Below are 17,266 nucleotides of genomic sequence, written 5' to 3'. Positions count from 1 at the left end.
TATTCAGAGAGAAGAATCTCACTGTATACTCTTGTAAAGCGTAAAATTCAGCTAAAAGGAAAGTAAATTGCAAGAATGAGGTCCTATTATAATGACAGCAACAATGGCCCTTGGCCCTTCAGTCCAGACAACCTTGGGTTTGCTAATCAGTCCAACTCACATGTATTTAAACCCATCTGTGTCCAATTAAATGGCGGGGCAGGTGCATTATCACTGACTATAGGCCACTTAACTGACAATCTATAAAATCCCCGGATGCTGGTCAACATCAAGCCAATGACTCTTTTGTCAAAGATTAGTTGATGCTATACATGTAGGTTTATTTCTGGTCTTACTCTTTTGCTCCTTGGATTTGTATATCTGTATTTATGCCAGTGCCATACTTTTTTATTATCTTAATTTTTAATTCACAACTGAAAATAATTAGATGCATTTACATAATTATATACTTAAGATACAGGTACAGATTCTAGAATGATTCAATTAGGCTAATTGATTTATCTGTTACCTTTAATTACTGGATCTTTATGTTTTGAAATTAGAAAATATGATGTCTCTATTTTATTCTTTTATTCATATCACTTTACTTATACTTTTATGATTTCATGAGCAATATTAGGATTTTTCTCTACTTCCAGGTTATTTTTAAAACGTCATTGGAATTTTGGTGGGGATAACATCAAATTAACAAAAAATCAGAAAACTTATTTGGGTAAGTATGTATATTTTAACAATATCAAATTTTCCAAGGCAGGAACATGGGGCATTTTTTTTTATTTATCTTTGTCTCTTTTAATTTACTTCCTCAATATGTCCTATTTTTCACCTCGGTGGTTAAGTTTATACTTAATTATTTTATTATTTTTCATGCTAAATGGGATAACTTTCTTAATTTTCTTTTTATCTGATTTATTATTATTATTTTTTTTTTAATTTTTTATTGTGGGTTGTTCAAAACGTTACAAATTTCTTGGCATATCATATTTGACACTTTGATTCAAGTGGGTTATGAACTCCCACCTTCACCCCATACACAGATTGCAGAATCACATCAGTTACACATCCATTGATTTACAAATTGCCATCCTAGTGTCTGTTGTGCTCCGCTGCCTTTCCCATCCTCCACCCTCCCCCCTCCCCACCTCTCCCCTNGAACATAAAGGGATGCTGTACTTTGCTCGTTTCCATGGCTCTGAGCCGCGTGTCAGGCGTTCCCCGTTCCGTGTCGTCGGCTGCTCTCCCTGGGGTGTGGGGCCGGCGAGGCCATAGCAGGCTCCTCTGATTTATTATTAGTATATAGAAAGGCAATTGATCTTTTTTAAAAAAATATTTTTCTTTAGTTGTAGATGAACACAATGATTTTATCTTGTTTATTTATTTTTATGTGGTGCCTAGGATCAGACCCAGGGCCTCACATGTGCTAGGCAAGCGCTTTACCACAGAGCCACAGCCCCAACTGGCAATTGATTATTATATAATGATTTTGCATTTTATAATTTTACTGCATGGAATTTGCTCTGACAGGTTTTTTTGAGAGTTTTTATGTGTAAACTCTTCAAATTACATATAGCTCCTTATATGTCAGTTTTACTTTAATAAAGCTGTTAGAAGATTAAACCAAAGAGATTTTGAAATAAAAGGGAATACATGTATGTATGTATGTATGTATGTATGTATATATATATATAAAATTAATATATATACATACAATTATATATATATAAAATTAATATATATACATACAATTATATATGTATACACACACACATCACTCAATAAATCTCAGTTGAATGCATGAGTAAATGAATTGGCACATTAATGAAAAAGGAGATTAAAATATACCTGTCATATACTAACATGTTAAATGATATTGAAAGCATACATGTCATATTGTTGAATGTTATTACTTGGTTTAGGTCACAAAATTTTTTAAAAAATGTTATCTCATGAGTCATTTGCTTTAGTTTAGCTTTCTTAGATGCTATGGTCACTACTCAGTCTGTACAGGGAACCTCAGTGTTGGCCTCAGACACCGTTAGATACCATCCCGCTTATGCAACTGCAATATGGAATTCTATGGAAGGCCCTTTATTGGCTTCAGCTCTGCATAAGTTTTATTTTAGATTCAAGGCATTTTCCTTCTTTGCTTGTAGAACAGGATTTTAAGATATTTATTGTTGGGGGATTTGGAGGCAAGAGCAGCAAATTTTCACGTTTAATTATTATTTATGATTTTTGTTAATGTAGGTATTACCTAAAGTCCTAGGCTCCTGACTAGGAAAGTTAAGAATATAAATTTTGAAAAATTTGTTCCTACTCAGATTTTGTTTGGCAAAAGTGTCATTCATGGAGAGAGGAGTCCTCGTGTGCTGCGTGTAGTGGCCTATGTAAAAGGAAGTACTGAGGGCTCTTCTGTCTGGTATCATCTTCTCGTCCTAGTGAATCTGTTGGCAGCTGGAGCCAAGCTTAAAGCCAAGCTGAGACATTCACAGTAATAGCAACGGTGGAGTGAGTGTGGCTTAGACAAGCAAGCTCTAGCCCTGTGAAGAGAATCCTAACAGCATCCTGACACAGGGAGCAGAACTCTCAGAACCCCCCTGTATCTGTTGCCTCTGGCTTCTTTTCTCTGCTTGAGTGTACCTTGCAGGCACTCATGCTAATCCCCGAGGCATCCTCTTGGGGCCAAGTGTTGCTGCTTCCTCTTGGCTGTCAGTGTAGGGTGGTGGTGCAGGAGGACTTGTCCATTCCATGTGTCTGCACACCTCCCAGGTTTCGCCCCTGTGTTCCTAAGCTCTGCTCATGCAAGTGAAACCACAGCACACGGAGTAAGCTGAACCTCGGGTGTTCTATCTTGGGTAAATGAAACACTTACCAAGTTAAAAAAAAAATGCTGTGTGAATGATAGCTGATGTTAACTCCATGCTGTTATCTGTGTCTCTTTTCTAAACAGTGGAATAGATTATATTATATATTTAAGTCTGGGAATATCATTAAGAAATACATAGTCTGACATTTGGACAGCAGTTATGACTTTCTGATTAGGCAGTGGGAATTGTAGATGAAAGCTGTTTTTTTTTTTTCTACTGTTGTGAGCCTTTCATTTCTGGGAACAGAGAAAGCTCCATTACTTTTTTGCATAGTAAAATCAGTTAGCAGCAGACAAACCTTGATACTTGGAATTGGTTTCCACCATGTTTCTCCAAGATGATGTGAAGATATATGTGAATTTGTATTTTTTTCCTCATTAGTGAAAATCTAAAAATCATCCTTAAACCAAGATGTTGGTTAGGATCTCTATTTTTCATTCAGTATATTTTAAGCATATTGACAAGACTTTCCAAAGGCATGCAAAGATAAGGTAGGAGTTAACACCTCAGAACAAACACCTAAGAAATATTGAGGAAAAATGTGGCAGGTTACTTCTACCTATAGTAATGATTTATATGGTGATGGGAAAGTCCTAAATGTCACAGAGCTTGTGAATTATTGCAAAAGGAAAGGACCCTACTTCTTGTAGAATGTTACCCCAAAAAGCTATTTTTGACTTTAGCTCTTAGAGTTCTGCTTGTCTCATGAATATCTGTTACACCAAAGGTCAGGAGGGAACTTGGAGAAAGTAGTACAGTACCAAATGCCATTTTTACCCTCAAAAATTGTATGGTATTAGATAATTTTGTTTGAACTATAAACTGCAGCATTTATCATGTTTGAATCTGGGATTTAGGAGGTTTTTAAAATGTTTTTCCTTTAGGTAAGTGACTATCAACACAGACAGAGGAACACACACACACACACACACACACTCACACACACACAGAACCAGACTTGAGTATGAGGTCGGGGACACCAAAGAGGACCAATTAAGAAAAAGGAAACACTGAGAATATTGAGAAGGGTTCACAACAGTGGCAGAGAAGAGAGGGGAGGGGAAGAGAGGGGGTGAATTGAGGGGAGAAACCGAAAGAATCCTCACAGATTGGAATCTGAGCAATTATTTAGTACTACCCTCTTATTTAATAAGGTGGGTATAAGGTTCAGGGAGGTAAAATGGTGTTTCAAAATCTCACAGGGGCTCTTCTGAGGTCAGAAGAAGGAAGTCAGGGAGGTACGAGAAAGCTTAGAAGTCAGGGTGGCAGGGGAAATGAGAGGTGGAGTAGGAGTCCCCAGAGGAGTAGGAGGCACCTTTAATTCTCTGGTGCAGAGTTTGTCTGAGGAAGAGATTTTTCAATTGGAAGAGAGGAAGTCACTACAGACTGCTGAGAAACAGGGTTTCTGAAATGAGAGTTCAAACATCAGCCGAAAGCCAGAAGTCCTCCCTCAGTGAAATGCTGCTGCTGCTTGTATTAGCAGTTCTCTACCCAGGTGGGGACAATCAGGGAGGTAAGCATGACTGTGGCGTAAACTGGTGCAGAGGACCTGGTTGAAAGCAGGGTGCCTTGCCCAGGTGCCCGTGTACTCTGAGTCCTGCCCCCTCTTGACTCTGGCCTTCTTCCACCTGCTGGAGGTGGGGCTGCAGCCTGAGGCCCTGTGGGCTCTCCAATGTGCCAAGCATTATGTTTCTGCAGACCCTGGGATTTTGTTTGCTGCATGCTTTCTCTTTCCCTCCTGCCTTTCCCTTTCTCTTCACTCTCTTTCCTTCCTTTCTTCACAGCCTCCCAGGGGCCGACCTCATTCCACCTCATCCAAATCTCATCCTTTGTCAACAGCACCTGGATACAATATCACGGCTCAGGCTGGTTGGATGGCCTGCAGATTCATGGTTGGAATAGTGTCGCAGACACTGCCATATTCCTGAAGCCCTGGTCGAAGGGGAATTTCAGTGATGTGGAGATATCTGATTTGGTGGAGCTATTTCGGGTCTATACCTTTGCATTCATTCGAGAAATGCGGGCCCACGTCCATGAGTTCCAGTTGGAATGTAAGTCCAATCCTCAGACCTGGCGGCTTCCCCGTTACTAGTTTTCTCTTGGTTGAGGGAAATGCTCCCTCTGGCCCTTTCTTCTTTTCCCTTCTTTGCCCAGTTATGTGCACACTCTTTTATAGAGCAGGCTCCCTCCACACCTCCACAAAGTGTCCCCAACTCTGGCTGCTTCTGCATTTGTGATAGTTGAAGACAGTTGCTTTGTGACCAGTCCCTGGTTTATTTCCCATGAAATTTGATCCTTACTTTGCTACTGGCTGCTTGAGTGACCTAAAGTGTGGCTCTTCTTTTTATCCATCCCTTCGACCTTTGGTCCACATGACCTTCTGCTTCTCTCTAGAATGCTGTTTTGGTGACTGCATGGTATTCTTCCTTGTCCTCTGCCTCTCCTGTGCCCTCTTACCCACCACGCATTCTACCACGCTCTTGATCCATTTATGACAAGCAACTCCATGGCTCCACCTTCTGAAAGTGTCTAGATGGTGTAATTATTTTGGATTCCAAGCTTCTATCCTCACCCAAATCCAAAATCCTTGGTCCTCCCTATTATCTCTTTATTGCTTGTTTGTAACTTTCATCTGTTTTCCTTCTGCACAGACCCCTTTGAGATCCAGGGCATAGCAGGCTGTGAGCTGCACTCCGGGGGAGCCATCCTGAGCTTCTTAAGGGGAGCTTTAGGAGGCCTGGATTTTGTGAGCTTCAGGAATTCTTCTTGTGTGCCTGCTCCAGAAGGGGGCAGCAGGGCACAGCTCGTATGCGCCCTGCTCAGACCTTACGGAGACATCTTCCACATTGTGAAGAAGCTGCTGTATGAGACCTGCCCCCGGTTTCTCCTGGGTGTCCTCGAGGCGGGGAAGGCAGATCTGCAGAGGCAAGGTTAGTGCTGTCTGTTTCACTTTCCACCACCTCTCCTAGGCCCAAATTCTCAGTCCCTGTGCTATGGGTTAGTGTCATAATGTGACACCATCCGTACCCCTTTCTGTCCCAGTGAAGCCTGAGGCCTGGCTGTCCAGTGGCCCCAGCCCTGGGCCTGGCCGTCTGCTGCTGGTGTGCCATGTGTCTGGCTTCTACCCAAAGCCCGTGTGGGTGATGTGGATGCGAGGTGAGCAGGAGCAGCAGGGCACTCAGAGAAGTGATATCATGCCCAATGGTGATGGGACATGGTATCTCCAAGCAACCCTGGATGTGGCAGCTGGGGAGGCGGCTGGCCTGGCCTGCAGGGTGAAGCACAGCAGTCTAGGAGGGCAGGACCTCGTCCTCTACTGGGGTGGTAAGAGTGGGACCCAGGCTGGAGATGGGGGGAGGGGGTGCTCAAGCACAGAGGGACTGGAGAAGGGTAGTGTGATGGGGAGGGAGAGGGAGAGGAGGAAGGGGAAAAAGGGAAAGAGGAAAAGAAAGGGAGGAGGAGAAACAGAATGAGGCCCTCGGTAGCTGGCTGAAGGAAAACCAGGGGTGCGGGGATGAGATGTGAAGTACCATCTCATGTCCTCTCCCAATCGGCAGGAGGCTCCGTCTCCATTGCTGTGATCATTTTGATGGTGATGGTGCTCTGTCTGGTCATTTCACTGGGCCTTGCCTTGTGGTTTTGGCGGCATCGGTAAGTTTTTATTAAGTGTTCTTTGCCCTGCACCCTCTCACTCCTCCCACCATTCCATCTGTCTAGAGCACACTTGTCTCTATCTTTCCACCAGCACTCCCCTCTTAACCCTCATCTTCTGTGTGGAGCTATTATTATTATTATTATTATTATTATTTTAATGTGTTAAAATCCACATAACGTCGAATGTACCATCTTTACCATTTTTTTAAGTCCATTCGCGCCCTTACCAGCATCCAACTCCAGGATCTTTCCTTTTACAAAACGGAAACTCACTTCTCCTAAAAACAACATCAACAAAGAACAAAAACCTGCTATTCCTTCCCTTCCCGAGGCCCTGCTAGTGACCGCTGCACCTTCCCTCTCTGCGAGTTTGTGTTTTCTCTGTGCCTCGGATACACAGAATCATGAAATATCTGTCTCTTTGCCCCTGGCCTGTTTGACTTAGCAAGGTGTCCTCAAGTTTCATCCATGTCATAGAAGGTGCCAGAGTTTCCTTCCTTCTTAAGGCCCAATAACATCTCATTGCATGTATCATTGCCCACATTTTGTTTATCCATTCATTTATAGTTGGGCTGTTTCCACATTTTGTCATTGTGACTAACAATATGACAATAGTTGTCATTTTGAACGATGAATGTGGCCATATACATCACTCATGTAGAGCTAATTTTTGGTCATTCTCTTGTCAGGTCTTATCAGGAAATCTGTCAACCCTCGTCATGTCTTCTCTCCCACTTAGAATAAGTACAAGAAGTCCAGAAGCTTCGGATGTTAGCCCAGCCGACAATCTCGTGACATTGCATCCAGTGATCATGGATTTTGATCAAATAATAGTCCTCGTAGTTTCAAACAATAATCATAATTTAAAATAATCAAAAACTGTTGATTGTAAGATGGTATCAATCGTAAATTTCATCACTTAGGTATCTATTTACACTTCTTATGATTATGTAAGTTTGGTACATTGTGTTTTCCAAGTGTTTTGTTGTACGAGTTATTCAATGTGCCTAATTTATTGCTAACAGCTTCTTCATCTCTTTTTATTATTACTGTATTAATAATTATTTTCCCTTCCCTCTGGTATTGAAAATTTGTTCTCATTCTCTATGTTTTTATTTTTTTGTGTGTATGGTTCTGGGGATTGAATTACTCAGGGCCTTGTGCATGCTGGGCAAACACCCACCACTGAGTCACACTCCCAGTGAACTTTAACTCTTGTTCTTTTTTTTTTTTTCCTCTTATCCTGACAAGGGTGTATCGACTCATAAAGTTTTCAAAAGAACTAACTTTTGGTTTTGATGGTTGTTTCTATGATCTTATCATTTTCTTTGTTATTTTCTTCCTCCTACTTTCCTTGAGTTTAAATTGCTTTTGTATTTTTTTTCCTAAGTTTTTGATGCAGTTGCTTAAGTAACTTATTTTCAGCCATTAGTTTCCCATATGTGCTTTAATGCTAAAAATTTCCTTGAAGCAGGGCACTAGTGCAAATCAGAAAGTCTGACGTGCTGGGTTGCCTTTGTCAGCTTGATGTTTCCTATAATGTCTGCTTTTTGACACATCAGGTATTCAGAATTCGTATTTCAGAATTTCTAGACATGGGGGAATTTTCTGGTTGCATTTTTAATCACTGATTTTTAACTTAATTGTGTCAGGGAAACATTTTGTACACTTTTAGCTATCTGAAGTGTATGTTGCTTCACGAACATATATTGATAATGAATGTCCCAGGTTTACTTTAAAAGAATGTATACTTTTTGGTTTTAAGAGTTTTGAATTCTAAATGTTTCATTAAGTCATGTTTATTAAAAATGTTTAAATCTTATTTATACTTTGTTGTTCACAGAAGTCTATTAAAAATTCTGCACCAAAGTTGTGGATTTTAATACATCTCTTTCTGCACCATAGTTTTGTTTTATAACTTAGAGAAAGTGTCATCACACATGCACAGTGTTTACGAATGTTCTATCTTCCTTGTGATGAACTTACTGGTTTAACTTGAATAATGCTTACTTGCCCATATGGTGATTATCTAAAATAAGTGCATCCATACAGGTTTCTAGTGTTTTTGAAGTATATCTTTTTCCATCTCTTTAATTTGTAAATCTCTGTTTTTGTCACTTGTAAGTATAATATAGGTATGTTGCTTTCTATTCACTTAGACAATTAATGAAATTAATTGTCATTAATGAAATTATTGATATATTTGGTTTTAAATCTACCATCTACTCTGGATGGGTGTGGTGTTGCACACATGTAGTGCCAGTGACTAAGGAGGCTGAGCAACTTAGTGAGAACTTGTCTCAAAAAAAATCAATCAATTAATAAGCAAATTAAAAGGGCTGAGAATGTGGGTAAGTAGTTAAGCACCTTTGGGATCAATCCCCAGTATAAATAAATAAATAAATAAATAAACAGATAAATAAATTAACTAACTAATTAACGTGCAATCTACCATTTTACTATTTTATTCCTCTTTTTCTGAACTTTTTCTCCTTCCCTTGTGTTCTGCCTATTTCAGATTAAGTATTTCTAACTACAGCATTTTCTCATTTCTTAACTTGTTGATTTCATGATCTTTTAGCACTTTAATTGGCCAACTTAGGAAGTTTTACACAATCCTACATGTTAAGTTTTAATAGAAATTGATATTTTAGTGCTTCCTGACTTCCTGCTAGCTCAACCACAGAACACTTTAATTTCATTTATACTTCTTCTGACTATGTCTTATGGTTGTTAGATATTTAAATTTTTGTTCTCCATTAATTTAAAAATCTAAATAGAATTTAAATATGGCAAAGAGTAAATATTTATTTATTTTATTTATTTTTCCTTTCAATTGTTCAGCCTTACAGGGTTGGGGACTAGCAATGCTTGTTGCTTTTCATCAGATTGGGAAGTGAAATTATTCAAATTTGGATTTTTAATCACTTATTAGGGCTGCTTTATTTATTTATTTATTTTTCTACTGATGATTCACCTTAGTCCTAGGGCCTAGGGATTTAGGATGTAAGGTTTTGGGGTTGCAACCTCATACTGAATGTATTGACCATTGTGTGTCTTCTATGTAGGCTCCACATTCTAGTTATTTTCTCCTGGGTCCCATGGCCCTGCAGAAAGTTCTGCTCAGTCTCGCCCCTCTCTGCTGTGCTTTTGGAATTCCCAGATACCTGTAGATGAAGAAATGTGGTTTCAGATGCCAGGCTTTACCTTACGACTTCTTTCCTTTCTTGAATCATGGACCTCTAATCCCTCACTGTCTTGATGGCTCTCAGATATTTCAAAATAGATGATATTTTTCAAAATCTATCTTTACTAGTTTTACTCAGTAAAAAAGTTTTCCCCAAATAATATTATTCACCATGGGCAAATGTGAAATTTTAACCGCTATTGTAAGTCAATAACATAGTGCTTAAAAGCATCCCTGGGTTTAATCCCCAGTAAAAATAAATAGATAAATAAACTAGAAAGAAAACTACAAATATGTGAGGTGATGAATATATTTTGAATATTTTAATTTTTTTTCTTTTTTAAAAATATTTTTAGTTGTAGATGGACACAATACCTTTATTTATTTATTCATTTATTTATTTTTATAAATAAATACATTTTTATGTGGTGCTGAGTATTGAACCCAGTATCTCACACGTGCTAGTAAGTGCTCCACCACTGAGCTATAACCCCAGCCCATCAATATATTAATTAATCTAATTTTTAAATGCCACAATGCATTCATGTATTGAGATGTTTCAGTGTACTCCATAATTAATACAACTATTATTAAGTCAAGCAAAATATTTTAAAAATTTTGTGGATTCCTTCCCCCAAAAAGCCAAAATTTATTAGGATCAAGACCTGGAAAGTTTAAAGATTTAGTAATCTAAGAAGCAGATGAAAGTGATCAGCACCTTCAGGTATATTACACATTACAAGGTTGGCATCAGTGTTTCCTGGAGTTACTGAGCTTGTCTGTGATGATGATCTTGGTTGTAGCAGTTCTAGTGGTACTAGCAGCCCATGATTGTTAACTGTTTCTTCTGTGATATTCACTGAATTCCTCACTTAATCTTCACAATGACTCTTTGTGAAGTTTTCATTTCACAGACAGGGATAGCAAAAAAATCCTGGAATTGGTCGTCCCGCTCTAGTTATATCCATATAGAGAAAAACAATTTAGTTAACACTATTGTTTCAATTCCTATAGAAAGTTTCTTACATAGTGTTATAACAGGGATAGAGATGACTGTAGAGCTGAATTCAGGCCAAGGCTTGGGGAATCAGTGTGCACGGGAAAATTAGGGAAATGGATATAAACAGAGAAAGAGAAGTAAGTCACTGATATGGTCAGGCGAAAAGGTGACTTACAGATGGTATAATACCCAGGAAAAACCCAAAGTAGAAAATAAATATGTGTTAGTCCTCCCAGATATAAATAAATTATGAATACATTAAAAACAAGAAAACAAGACTACATCTTTGTTACAGAAATCTAACCCAAGACATGAAGTTTAATGTGGGCTGGCCTTTGTGCAAAGGGAAAAATAACTTTACAGTGGAAATAGCTAGCATATAGAACCTTCACTCTGCCCAGAGACCAGCGCTGGCTTCATTAAAGAAGGTTCGATTCGTGAGTAAAACACTACTCTCGTTACCTTTAATACCAGCTCCCAGAGGGCTTCTCCTAGCTCCCGCCTCCAGCCACCTAATGTGGTGGCGAGGTTTACAGAAGAGACTAGCGAGCGAGAGAGAACACGCCAGGGAGTGGGAAAATCCCATCCAATGAAGATTAAGGGGGGCAGCATCCCAAGGTCAGAAGTGACAATTGGGTCTTCAGGGCAGTGGCCAGGCACGCCTTCACAAGGACAACCTCTCTGACCTGAGAAGGATAGGGAAAGCTCTGACACAGTTGTGTCTAAGCGCCTCTCATGTGAGGATGGCCTCCCACACTTCACCAAGAGATCAAGTTTAATGCCATCAGTGGTAAGTCTTGTGGGTGTCACGGGCTTCTGAGATGATGGATGGGAGGGTTTGCATAATGGTACTCTCCCTTCCAATCCACACGGCAAACCAGTCATGAAAGAAACATCAGACTAACCTGAAATGATGGACATTTTACAACATCTGACCAATACTGTTTGCAATTATCAAGGTCATGAAAACAGATCAGAGAAGACTGAAGAGAAACAAACTAATTGCAGTATGATATCTTGGATGAAAACTTTGAGCAGATGCTAATGTTTATGTCTTAGTTTTAACAAATCTACCAGTAATATAAGATGTAATCTTAGGGTAAACTAGGCGAGAGCTATATGGCAACTCTCTATATTCTCTTTACGCCATTTCTTGAATTCTAAAATTAAAAGAAATTAAAATATAGTAAAGTCTAAGAGAAAGAGAGTGGTGAGGGAGAAGAGAGAAGAGAGATACAGAGACAGAGAGATCTCAGGCCAGAAGTTTCTAAAGTATATTAACTGATAATGTGACCAACACATTACATGCCAGATGAAGCAACACTTAATCTAGAGAAATTTACTCTAAGATATAAATTCAGATCAATGTAAATAAAAAGCCTTTGAGTGGGAGAAGTAGAAAGAAAAGTTTACGTTACAAAGAGAGGTACATTATGTTCAATTAACCAGATACGAGGAATTTAAAATCTGAAATTCAGTAGTAAATCTGTTTCTGAAATATTTCACACTGGGCAGCTTCGTGGACTGCTTGAGGTTTGTCACCTGTCTTGGCTGGAGTTGGCTGGAGTAGTGGCACTCATGGTAATGACAAGCCAGCTTTAGGTGATGGCAACTGCGCCCCCTAGTGTACTTCACTGATAGTGCAAGGAATCAAGGAACAATAATTTTTAGTCATTGAATATAGAACAGCATAGGGTGGGTAGTGTGGATGGAAAAGAATAGGACTTTGTGATGGATCCTTCAGAGTCCTCAAATGAAGCACTTCTGTCACTGCGCAGGTGTATTGGGTCCCCTCTTGAGCTGAGCAGTGTCTGTCTTGAGGATTCAGATATAAGGGGAGGGCCTGGCTGGTTTGATACATATGCTGGGTGTGTATGTACCATAGAAAACCAGGAAAATGTGGATAAAAACTCAGAAGATACCATTTTGAGCTTAAGTATTGAAAATGCATTTTCCCAAATTTAGATCAGTTCAATTAATCCAATTCAATTCAATTCTGTACTGATCATCACAGAACAGTTCAATCATGTTAGTAGATCTATGAGACAGCACTACTATAATAGATGGTAATATAACTTAAAGCTTATTTCCTGTGGAACAAAAATGTAACAGAAATAGGAAGAATTGCAGGGATTTCCATTTGGAATTTTAGCTCCAAGGGCCTCAGAGCTCCTTTGGATCATGTGGACCCCGTTCATGTCAATAGCCTTGACTCAGATTATATATTTCAATTGATGACTTAAGATGTGGGGATAAGGACAGAGGGACTTGCACATGGATTTTGAAGAAATGGAAGTTCAATGGACTATTAGTAAAATCATGAAAAAATTTCAGAGGTGCTCTTGGAAGTAATTATATAAGGCTTTTGAGAATCTGAAGGTGATATAACAAGAGGTCAGGGAAATTATCCAAGTATTGTGGATTAATACTGCCAAAGAGACATTTTTTTTAATAACCCTTCACTGTGCTGATCAGGGACATTACTTCATAATTCAAATGTGTGGAATTGCTATCTAAGGAGACATTTCCTATGGAACATAAAAAAGAGAAGGCCATTGACCTATAGGATTAAATTAAAAAAAAAAAAACCTTGAATATGTAAAGCCTCTAGAAATTAATCACAGAAAGGATATTGAGTGTAGACAGAAGTTGGAAGGTTGAAGAAATGCCGAGACTAAAATAGAGGTTCTGAAGAGGTCCAATTGTGTGAGCACATAACACTGTCCAGGCACTTACCCTCTACATCTTTATCTTAAACTCTTTTCTTTCCCTTTTGTGCTGGACGTTGACCCCAGGGAAGCTCTACCACTGAGCTAAATTTCTAGCCTTTATGTTTTTTTTTTTTTTTTTTGAAACAGAGTCTTGCTAAGTTTCCCCGGCTGGCCTCGAACACGTCATCCTCCTGCCTCAGCCTCCTGTGTCCCTGGGATTAAGGTGTGCACCACTGCTTCTGGCTTTTTTTTTTTTTTGGTAACCTTAATGAAAAAATAAAAATAGATGTTAAAAAGAAAAGACAGGACTTTATTTAAAAAATCTTTGACAATTGAAGACTTATAGGTTGATGTTATTTGATATCTTCTGTTGTAGTTTCGTTAAATGTATTCTAATGTCATAATTATACTCCTTTGATGGAAATACAGGTTGTCAACAGATGATTATAGCACATTTTCAACAGTAGCTGGTAAAAGATCTTCTCTCTAAGTTTTTTTTTTCTTCTTAGTTGTTGATGGACACAATATCTTTATTTTTACTTATATGGTGCTGAGGATCAAACCCAGGGCCTCCCACATGTGAGGCAAGCGCTCTACCACTGAGCTACAACCCCAGCCCTTCTCTAAGTTTTATTCTTGTAGTTTTGCTGTTTTAGTTTTACCATTTAAGTCTTCAGTCAATTTTGAATTTACATTCATATCTAGTTTGATATAAGAGTCTAATTTATTTCTTTTGCATATAAAGGTGCAGTATTCTCATTACCATTTGTTGAGATGACCCTTTTTTCCTAGTGCGAATTCTTAGCATGCTTGTGAAAAGTCAGCTCACCAAGAATGTGTGGACTCATTTTTGGTCTCTTACATTAAATCTGTAGATCACTTAGGAAAGTATGGACATTTTAATAATATTAATTCTTCCAGTTCATGGACTTGGGATGCTGTTTTATTTATCTGTATGTCAATTGTTTTCATCAATATTTTATAATTTTAAGTCTTCCCTTCTTTTGTTAAGTTTAACAAAACTTAAACTAGGTTTGTTCCTTTTGTTGCTGCTATAAATGGGCTTGTTCTTTAAATTTCCCATTCAGAAAATTCATTATTTATATGTAGAAACACTACTGATTTTTGTATGTTGATTATGTATCCTGTATCCTTACTGAATTTGTATATTTAATGAGATATCATCTTTGCTGAGAGCCACAGCCGAGTCAGAATGGGCATATATACCCCTTCCCTCATCTTTGCCTATTAGAATGGCTATTATCATTCTGGCATGGTGGTACACTACTGTAATACTAGTGACTCAGGAGCCTGAGGCAGGAGGATCACAAGTTGAAGGCCAGTTTTAACTTAGTAAGATCCTGTTTCAAATACAGAATTTAAAAAAAAATGAGGTGGGGATGTAGCTCAGTGGCATCACACCCATGGCCTTAATACCTAGTACTAAAAAATAAAAGCTATTGTCAAGAAGACAAAAAGATAAAAAAAGATGCTGATGATGTGGGGAAGAGAGAAACCCTACATGCTGTTGTTAAGAATGGAAATTGGTACAACAATTAGGAAAAAAGTATAAAGTTTTCTCAAAGTAGTAAAAATAGAAGTGTCTCATGCTCTAGCAGGTTCACTTCTGAATTTATATACAAAGGGAATAAAATCACTCTCTAAAGTCATATCAGCACTATGATGCTCATTGTTGGATTATTCAAAATAGCCAGGATAAAAAGTAGTTTTAATGTCTAATAATGGATAAACAAAGAAAATGTGGGAGATATAAATACATAATGCACCTATATAGAATGGAATATTTTTTATACTGTTAGTCAAAAATGTGGGTAGACAATGATGCAATTTAGCCAAACAAGGAAGAAATAATTGTACCATGGAACGTTCCAAACGTGAAAATTAATGTTACATATATTTTTTTTTCCTTTTGGAATTTATCTTCTGCATGATTTTAGTTAAGAATAAGTCTCACTAATGATTTTTGTTAATTACTGTTGGTTTGTTAGCAGAGATTATTTCTTTCTACTTAGTTTTTGGCAGAAAGGTGTGGATTCTATAACCTCAAAATTGAAAACAAGGAAGTGGGGTTATTAGGGTATCTGGCACACGAGAGACACATCTCTGAGTTCAAGCAAAGGTTTATTGACAGAGATTGTCTGCCAGGCTGCCCTTCTGCAAGATGCAGCAGCCTGCAGGAAAAAAAAAAAAAAAAACTCCTTAAGTATATAATCAAGTACAATGGAGTAGTTAAAAAGGAACCTGTCTGGTCCCGTGATTGTTACTTGATGTCTTTGCTGTGGTTTCTGTAGTTTGGGACTCTTTCCAGGTGGGCCTAACAAGAAGAGTATGCCTAGGTGGGCAGGTGCTGATTTTCAAAATAGAGTTCCTTTGGCAGAGGGACCTAACAGTTATTGTCTTCTCTCACAGGACAGTACAATTACTTGTGGAATAATTAAATTGTTTTCTCCTGTAGTTTTTGGTTTAATTTTATTTTGTGAGTCTAAATTTTTTTCTAATCACTACAGTTATTTGTAGCATTAATGTTTGGTTTATGCCATTTCAATATATTCACTATATTGTGTTTTTTGTAGATTGGTGTATATATAATCTCTTGAATATCTAGTCATGTCTACAGATGATAATGATATTATACAACCAAGGCAGAGTTGTGCAGCAGTTTGAAATTTTAAAATCATTTGTAGAAAATCAGAAAGGTGGCAAATTAATAATCTGGACATTCAACCCAAAAAAGTAAAAGAAACATGGAGTAAATTAAAAGCTGTAGAAGGAAGAAAACAAGTATGAATGCAGTATTACCTGAGTGGATATTAAAGTTAATTATATAACAGAAGTTATCAAATAAGCCATAATTGTATTCATTTAATTTGGTTTTTTCTAGATATACACGACAGTAAAGTATATTTTGACGTATTATACATACATAGAATAAATATAGCTTGTTCCAGTTATGATTCCATTATTGTCATCATATATGACATGGAGTTACGTTGGTATGTATTCATAATATAAGGTTAGGAAACACATGCTCGATTCATCCTACTGTCTTTTCTATTCCCATCCTCGCTCCCTTCCCTTCATTCCCCTTTGTCTAGTCCAATGAACTTCTAATCTTCCCCACCTTGTTGTGGGTTAGCATCCATATATCAGAGAGAGCATTCTGTCTTTGGATTGGGGGGACTGGCTTATTTCACTTAGCATGATATTCTCCAGTTCCATCCATTCACCAGCAAATGCCATAATTTCGTTACCAAAAAAATTATTCTACAATAAAATAAATTTTATTTTTAAAAAGTTAATAAAATATGAAAGTAAACTCTAGGAGGATGGATAAAGATAATATTCAGGGAAGCCAGTCTCCACATTTCCATCGCTCTAAGCTAGGGGGCGCTCAGCTCCTACATGGCTGCGTCCAACAATGTTCATACATTGAGATTTAAAAGGCGGCTTTTAATGGATGTAGTAATGAGTAATTCATGAAAGACTTTGTATAACTTTATGTTGGTGATTTGAAATCAAAATGAGATGAAAAGTTTTGTTAAAAATTAAAAACAATGAAAATGAGACCCAAAGGAGGAAGGAACCCTAAATATACCAGTTAACAAAAAGTTGATCCTGAAGTCAATATTATAACTAATTCAGAAGGTCCTAGGTTCTTCTGTGACAGACAGTTTCAGAGAGGTGAATGCTATAATTGAAGCCATCTTACAAGGAAAGAATCCATCTCACTCCCAAATTCAACAACCTGACAAAATTACTGGAAGATAAGTAAAGCACAAAAATAAAGACAAAGCAAACAAATAAACCTGACACCCAATAGCGATAA

At 38.0% G+C, this 17,266-nt stretch overlaps 1 protein-coding gene across 3 annotated transcripts; it reads left to right on the top strand.

Moving 5' to 3' along the window:
• The first annotated feature begins 3,977 nt into the window (after positions 1 to 3,977).
• LOC107160582 (T-cell surface glycoprotein CD1b-like) lies at positions 3,978 to 8,343 on the top strand. Of its 3 annotated transcripts, XR_007345199.1 has the most exons (7): positions 3,978 to 4,380; positions 4,652 to 4,918; positions 5,519 to 5,797; positions 5,910 to 6,191; positions 6,425 to 6,518; positions 6,853 to 7,001; positions 7,211 to 8,343. XR_007345199.1 is itself a non-coding variant. In XM_048797545.1 (6 exons), exons 1-6 carry the CDS (start codon positions 4,278 to 4,280, stop codon positions 7,263 to 7,265), a joined length of 1,062 nt encoding a protein of 353 aa, XP_048653502.1. In that variant the 5' UTR covers positions 3,981 to 4,277; the 3' UTR covers positions 7,266 to 8,343. The 3 variants fall into 3 exon arrangements, 2 of the variants coding, with proteins under 2 accessions (XP_048653502.1, XP_048653501.1); XM_048797545.1 differs by lacking the exon at positions 6,853 to 7,001 and having other exon boundaries at positions 3,981 to 4,362; XM_048797544.1 differs by lacking the exon at positions 6,853 to 7,001 and having other exon boundaries at positions 3,983 to 4,380.
• The last annotated feature ends 8,923 nt before the right edge of the window (positions 8,344 to 17,266 follow it).

This window comes from Marmota marmota, unplaced genomic scaffold (genome assembly GCF_001458135.2).
Source record: "Marmota marmota marmota unplaced genomic scaffold, marMar, whole genome shotgun sequence".
NCBI classification, from domain to species: Eukaryota; Metazoa; Chordata; class Mammalia; order Rodentia; family Sciuridae; genus Marmota; species Marmota marmota.
Note: the sequence above shows the minus strand (reverse complement) of the source record. Positions and strands in the feature narration are given on the sequence as shown.